This window comes from Helicoverpa zea, chromosome 15 (genome assembly GCF_022581195.2).
Source record: "Helicoverpa zea isolate HzStark_Cry1AcR chromosome 15, ilHelZeax1.1, whole genome shotgun sequence".
Taxonomy (NCBI): domain Eukaryota; kingdom Metazoa; phylum Arthropoda; class Insecta; order Lepidoptera; family Noctuidae; genus Helicoverpa; species Helicoverpa zea.
Window position 1 is genome coordinate 11,857,745 of NC_061466.1, and position 7,894 is coordinate 11,865,638.

The 7,894-nt window shown below is 35.9% G+C and overlaps 1 protein-coding gene across 1 annotated transcript in view; it reads right to left on the reverse strand.

Moving 5' to 3' along the window:
• LOC124636749 overlaps positions 1-7,271 on the reverse strand; it is a 48,405-nt gene extending 41,134 nt beyond the window's left edge. The window contains exon 1 of the mRNA XM_047172877.1: positions 7,202-7,271. Within this exon, the coding sequence (XP_047028833.1) occupies positions 7,202-7,271 (70 nt within the window). The remainder of the gene's footprint in view (positions 1-7,201) is intronic.
• Positions 7,272-7,894: the final 623 nt, after the last annotated feature.

The following is a 7,894-nucleotide window of genomic DNA, read 5'->3' on the forward strand; positions in this document are numbered from 1 at the left end:
TCCGTTAAAATAACAATCAGTGCAATAGAATTTATTTTGGACCTCTATGAGGAATAATAACTAAGATTATGTATTCATATTTCAAAACGTTCAGAAAATATTATTGAAACATAATTCAACGGTGAAAGTTAAGTCAACCTAGAAAAGGTTGTAAAGTTAAAACAATATAAGTACGCAAAATTGGGGCACAACTTGAACACATAGGTACAATAAAAATTCAAAGAATACACGCATAAGTGGAAACACGAAAACCTAAATAAAACAATAATATCTACCCCTTGGCTCTATCTATTGGCAATAAAAAGTTAACAGCAAGAATCAAGGTTTGTACGTAACATGACGAGATCGTAAAAAGTTCAAGTTCCGTGTATACTTATTCCGTTTATTGCATAAGCGATTTACGGCGGTTCTGTCATTTCTATGTACTGTTGTTTTGGTTCCTAGATAGGATTTTGACATTAGCGCTATACAAGTATTGTTAAATAACGGCCGTAAGAAGTCACACTGTATGTCGTGGTATCGTAGTTACTCCAAAAATATTAAAAGTCTGTCTACATTAAATTCTAACTCTCCTACTAACTGCTGGAAGAGATTTCATTAGAAATAAGCAGTACTTAATTTTGTACTATTTTATGTTACCTCTACTTCTTTCATGTACATATTTACTGTGTACATAAATGGTTAAATAAATAAATTAAAATGAGTAATCAGCACTGTCTGTCTGTCTGTCGCACTTTTGCGCCAAATCTACTGTGTTGACTGAAATAAAATCTGGTTCTTATACAGCCTAAAGCTTGATAAAGGACATAGGCTACTTTTTATCTGGGGAGAAGATATCCCTCACAGCGCATATGGATTTACGAGGAAAAATTCTGAAAGAGAAAGCATGCTCAATTTCCCAACCAGCAATACGTAAATATTTTGATTTTCCTTATAAAAGAAAGGAGGAATACATCTAGTTAAGGAAACTGCGTGAAATGTACCGAATGTTAGCAGGCAGAGTGCCAGCGATCTGTATGTGCGAATTGCTGATGACAACGCTTACTGAATGGGTGTTTGGGAAACCTTTGTGTTTGTGAATGGGGGATATGGTTCAAGTGGTTTATAGCCTTATGTAGTGTTTATTGTTTATACAAGCTGTTGATTTGCATCCGTGCCATATTCAAGGACGTAATTATGCTAATTCTCGACCCAAATCAACAAAAAAATTGGAACATATTTTTTTTTATTTTTTTTTTCGGAATTCCTTCAATGTCATCTAGCCGTATTTAAACTTGGCGCGTGTGTTACTGGTCTTAAAACCGTGCTGAGCCCTCACACAAACGCAAACACAAAGCATACGCAACGATCATTGCAATTCAATTTCATTCATAAAATTGGATTACTTCTGAAATGCTACGACATTACAATGACTAAAAAAGCAGTGCATATTAGCTATTTCCCGTCTACTGTAATTTCAATCGATTCTTTACGTATTTTATGTCTTCCTTCTGAAATATGGCACAAATGCATAATGATTATACGGTATAGTCTTGTATAATCTTGGTATAGTCTTGGTCTTGGTATAGTCTATACCAATAAGCTGAAGAGTTTGTTTGTTTGCTTGAATGAGTTGGGAACTACTGGTCAAATTTGAAAAAAAAAATGTTTATCGAGGCCTATTTATCGATGAAGGCGATAGGTATTTTTTTATTTCAGTTGCGCTAAGTACCTTGTTAGTTAGGAATGCGCATGAAACCACCGGTGGAAGCTGGTCATAAATACAAAAGTTGCAGAAGTAATTCATAAGTAGGTAGCTCAAGTGCGAGTAGGCTTCACTTGAGGCAGTCTGAAATCAAATTCGGTAAATAAATAGATTTGGACGAGAGTTTGCTAATGATAGAGAGAAGACCAATTGAAAGTGCTTGTGTTTTATAAATATAAAATTATGGCGAGACTAATTAAAAAATGGAAACAAGACATTATGAAGAAGGTACTTTAGGTTAGCAAGATTCTTACTGGTTTCTCTTGCCTTCGCAACCACAGTCAAATCCAAACCAAACATTTGCACAACTCCACAGAAAGCTTCGTATACAATAAATAACAAGGTTTGCTTAAGGAAATAACCGCTCTATGTACAGAGTCATTGACCTTCGGGTCACTGACCTCCCTGAAAAGAGGTTTTCCCAACATACCTCGCTGAAATGTTCCTCTTCTCTCGCGATGTAGGGCGAGTGTTAATGAGAATTTCTCACTGTTGTGGAACATCGATCATCGTTAATGTGGTGTAAGTAAAAAGCATTTGCTCCGGAGTACATTGATTTTTAAACTGCCGTATTGGTGGTGCTTCAAATATTAAAGAAGACACAAGAGATCAAATACGAATCGCAAAAGTTTAAAAACTTTTAAACAAAAGATAGGTACTTTAAGAGGTCTTGGCTAAGTTAACAGGCGTAGGGTCCATCCGTTTGCAACGCTGAGCTTGGTCAGTCATTCAGTCCGTAAATAGGCGATTGATTTTCATGACGAGTTAGTCCAGGTTCTAGAAGGCACATTAAATTGATGAGTCTTATATTAAACTACAAAAAGCAAAACATAGGTAACAAAAATTGCCCTTCTGTCAGATAAAAGAACTTTGCTTATGACTACATTAAGTGTATTATACTTCCTAAGTATTCCTTATTTACCTAGAAAAATCTCCCAAAAGAAAATCCACACAACAGCAAATGAAAAAGCCATAAAAACCAGCGGACTATCTCAAATTCATGGCCACATAAATCAAGCTGGTTTCTTGCAACAAAAACAAATGCACCAAGATTGTTCGCAACGAAGTGTATTTCTATCTTCGTTTGAAGATAAATAGCTTCGTGTGACCTTTGGTGAATGAGCGCTCGTCCCGACTCGTCCTAGTTGCAGATACAAAATGTGTGACGAATTTATGTTTTTAGCTGTGGTTTATTGGTCTGAATTGAACTTTGGCATTTTGTTTTTAAAGTTAGTTAAAATCTCACCGTCTTACCACAAAAACTTTTTAACGTCAGTTTAAGACTTGTCTAAAAAAATGACAAATTATGACGTTGACATAAGGTTCATTTTGGAGCCACATTTTTTTTAGACAAGTGGAAAACAGTGGTTAAAGTTTTTGTAGTAAGGCCATCAGAGTTTATCAGTAAGATAGGAGTCAGAGACATCACACATATAGACCGACGTTTATCAGACATACAGACAGTCAAACATTTACAATTTCTCTAGCAATAAATATTTGAATCCTTCGAGATTGTTTGCACATAGTAAGATGGCGCAACACTCGTATCTAAGTAATCCAATAGAACAAAGAATCTTAAGTAAATTCAATTACTAACTAATGCAATACTGTTTGTAAATAAATGCTGCGTTTAATGTGATTACGTAAATGTACGGAATGAATGTCACAGGCATGATGTTGACATGTCTTAAGGTTAAGAGTTAGTGATTGACTGAAGGTGTTTGAAACTCTGACATGCAAACATTTCAGAAGCTTTATGTGCAAGTCTTAAATAACACAAAAGGCCAAACATATATGTTTATATGGCTCGTGGCTAAGTCGAGCAAAGCTTGGTCATTTAGTCACACATCCACGTGACGGATCTGACGTCATGTCATGATGAGTCCCGGTTTTACCTGGGATGTAACTGGATTGAGGAGGTCAGATAGACAGTCGGTCCATGACACTGGTCCTGCATCCAGTTAGACTTTATTTTCCCAACTTATTATTTGGTATCGTTGTATTGTATGAATTCTTCCATACTTTTCTATGTGACGTCATCTCACAAGTTATATAGCTATATTGTCTTTCATTAAATTCATACGTCGTTTTTTATGTGAAAATAAATAAATATGTATGAATGAATATTGTTCTCAATGAACAGATAGAATAAGTTCTGTATATAGACGATGTTATTACTCCGTGACACACTTGATAAGTTTGCCAAAATAGTGAATCTTAACCTACCTCAACATCATTGTCTGTAGCCATCTCTCTATGAAGAGTAGAAACAAATGTCTGACGTAAGTGTCTATACGGTTCGACAGTTTCTTTGTATTGTCGGTGTCAACATTTTTCATACACTAGTTTGAATGGATACTGTTTTTGTTTGTTTGCTGTTTTCTGTAGGTCGGTAGGATAAGAATTGAAAAGAAAAAACAAATCATTTATTTCATTTAGGCCTTTATAAGCACTTATGAACGACTTAAGAGTACTTTTTGTCCTTTCTTTTTTAATCGGTTCACTCGTTCTGGCATGAAAGCACGACAAACGGACAGACGTAGTTACTTTCACAATTATAACATTAAGTACTGTAGTTGGTGTAAACCTAGAATTTCCTTACAAATTGCTTAAGGTTCTTCAGCAGCAATTTCCACAAAATCTCAGCTTACCCAACTTCACAAAAGAAAGTGAAGCAAACAAAACAAACAATAAATCACAAAGATACACAAAGTACATTGAATAAATAAATAGTGTTTCACTGCGGGCTCCCAAACCGCGGTGACCTAGTTCCCAAATCTTACAAGTTGGGGGAAAAACGCACTTAATTTATATTTCATTGTCGTGGCAGACAGATTGAGTGAACTATCGTTAGGAGATAAGCGGAAAATTGTGTGAAAAGGTGTACTGGAAAAACTTGGTACTTCTTACATATTTTTTGTCAAGAAGATAGATCATCCTCCGAGCCTTTTTCCCAACTATGTTGGGGTCGGCTTCCAGTCTAACCGGATTCAGCTGAGTACCAGTGCTTTACAAGAAGCGACTGCCTATCTGACCTCCTCAACCCAGTTACCCGGGCAACCCGATACCCCTTGGTTAGACTGGTGTCAGACTTACTGGCTTCCGACTACCCGTAACGACTGCCAAGGATGTTCAATGACAGCCGGGACCTACAGTTTAACGTGCCATCCGAAACACCGTCATTGGTGTCTAAGATATACTTAGAAAGTACATACAAACTTAGAAAAGTTGCATTGGTACTTGCCTGACCTGGGATCGAACCTGCGCCCTCATACTTGAGGTTGGCCCTTTACCCACTAGGCCACCACGACGTTCCTAGGCCACCACGACGTACTTAAATATTCAAAGGGATATAAGTATGGTCGAATAATTTTCAGTAGCTGATCGAAATTCGAATACTAAACAAAATATTATGTCGATAGAATACTTAGTATATTTTAGTTATAAGCTTATAAGTTTTGTTAAGAAAAATTGTTACCTACCTTTACTTTATAAGGTTGGAGAATAAAGGCTATTTTTATTTTATTTATTTAATTTTCAATAACTGCTAATAGAGTTCTTTTAATTTTGTCAATTTTAAGTTAGCTTCTGTCAGCGGTGTCATCCGCATCCCGTGGGAACTGCTTCACATCCCTGGATAGCGAACATATAGCCTAGCCTTCACACCCATAAATGGGCTATGTAACACTTAAATAATTTTTTAAATCGCCCCAGTGTTTTCTGAGATTATCGTGTTCTAACAAAAGAAAATCTTCACCTTCATGATATGAGCCTAAATTGAAAAAATCTAGCTAAACATAGGTATTCATATTATTTTACATATCTAGAGAAGGATTTCCCTTAAAAATTAATACACAAACCATAGATAAAGGTGCTCAGCCACCGGTCAAAGGACAGACAGCATATTTAACGAAACAGCCAGGATGAACTACTAAACTAGGTTCACTGTAGTTTGCCATTAAACTACCGCTTGTTTATGTTCAGGCTCGGTTAGTTGACCTAAAGTATACTTAACTAGTATACTGAACCTTAATTAGAATAACTTGGTAATTAACTACGCGATAGTTGTTAATTAGGTGTTGAATAAAAAAGTTTGCTGTAACTAGATTAGTTTTCTTTTTAAAAAAATATACATGTACGCGGTCGAATTGGAAATCTCGTTCTTTTTAGGGAGTCGGATAAAATTAGACATGGTAACGACTTGGTAAACAAGAAATGTATGTTGCCGTCAAATATATCAATCTTAAGAAACGTGCAGTCAAATCCTCGTCTACCATTGTTAAAGTGTACTTGTAGAATAATTTGCCCTATCTAGCTATTATGTACCTACAATTTACTTATAATCGGAACTATAACATTTTATAATTATTGCTTTAATATTATTTGCTTGATTACCATGTCTAACTTTTAAGATTGTGCTGTGTATATTCTTTGTTGGAAGTCTAATAAATAAATATCGTAAAAAGTACTTTCCAAATTGGGTTTAATTATTACTACTGCAGTACTATCCAAACTTCAACCTGACCCAAATAAACAAAAAAAATAAAAAAAGGAAAAACATCAAAACCTTCTTGTAATTCAGACACCCGTTCCATATTCAAACGAAGTTTAGTTTTTAATGTAATCATCTAGAGCTGCATCAAACTCGTTAAGTTGCCAGTTTCAATTTGCACGAGTATGCAGCATTTTTGTTATGCAGATAGATTCAGTTGCGTCTGTTTATTCTTTTAGCGAGCTTTATTTATGCTGCGGTGAGAAATAACAATCTTTTCAAGTCGTTTTATATTAATATGTGTACCTAGTTTTATACGTTATTGGATAATTTATAACAACAACCGATCGATTTTATAAAAGTGTATCATCAACAAGAAAAAACACAACCAACCTTTTTTTAAAAATAATGGAAAATTAATTAGGTTAAAACCTTTTTAATAGCTGGTTAATACGTTATTTTTAATTTATAGTTCCAATTTTGAAAGTTTCCGTATTTCGAATTTTGAATACAGGTCGTTGTCATTAGTAACTAGAGCGAAAGGTCGGGTTTATTGTCTACACGAGTATTGTCAGAATTAGGAATTCATAGTTTAATCCTAGATTATTTCTTAGATGATTCCTTTCATTTTCAAGCTAAAACTAAAAGCCGGCTTAAAACTAGGTTAGACTGTATTAATATTAAAACGTTGAAATATTTAAATCATTTCCAGAAATGTAATAAGTTTAGCGAATATACTCCCTGTTATAATACTCAAACCATACATAAAAACAATTTTTAATTCATATAGGTACCATCACTGAAAACTGTAAAACATTTTCAACTTAAAAAAAAAACAACAGCCGCTATACAAAACCTTGCACAACAATATTGCCACGTCATAAAAATAAAATACCACTAAATTAAAAATGGAAATAAATAATCGAATACTATTTTGAATTTGAATGTTTGAATTCGGAACTCACCGACGAGCGCGGCGAGTACCGCGAGCGTGGCGGTGGCGAGCGCGGCCGTGGCGGGCGCGGCGCGAGGCATGACTGCCGAAGATACGCCGGAATGTTGCCAGCTGTGACGTGGGAAAACTGACTATTTTCTTGGTGGGGAAATTTTATGCTATAGCGAGTTAGTATTGCATTTTTTATTGGCGCTGGTTTGAGATTATGAATGGTAGATAACGTTGAGTAAATAGTATGGAAGCGAGCTTGTCAGCTGTACGTTTAGCAGACAGAAACTTTAACGCAGTTAAGTTTTACTCAACTTTGCCTCCACTTTAATAAATCTTAATTTTACAACTATTTCACAAAGAAAACAAACCCGAATCACCAACCACAAACGTCAAAACTATCTCAATTATCGCACTACTTTTCCCAGTTCCCAAAAATCTTTCAATTTTACCTCAAAAACCTACGTTTTTCCTAACCCTGGCAATAGCACAAAGTCGCACGCTCGCCGCACGCGGCCGCAGCACGCCCCGCGCCCCGCGCCCCCGAATGCGGCACTGCGCTCTGTGACGACTCCACGGTGGGTGTAGCTCCAATGTTGTGGGGGATACGGGATTGTGGGGTATGTCACGATATTTTGGTGATAGTAGCAAGCCTCCTTTATTGTTAGACTAAAAAGTAATATTCAATAACTGGTTTGGATACTTATCCAAAGGG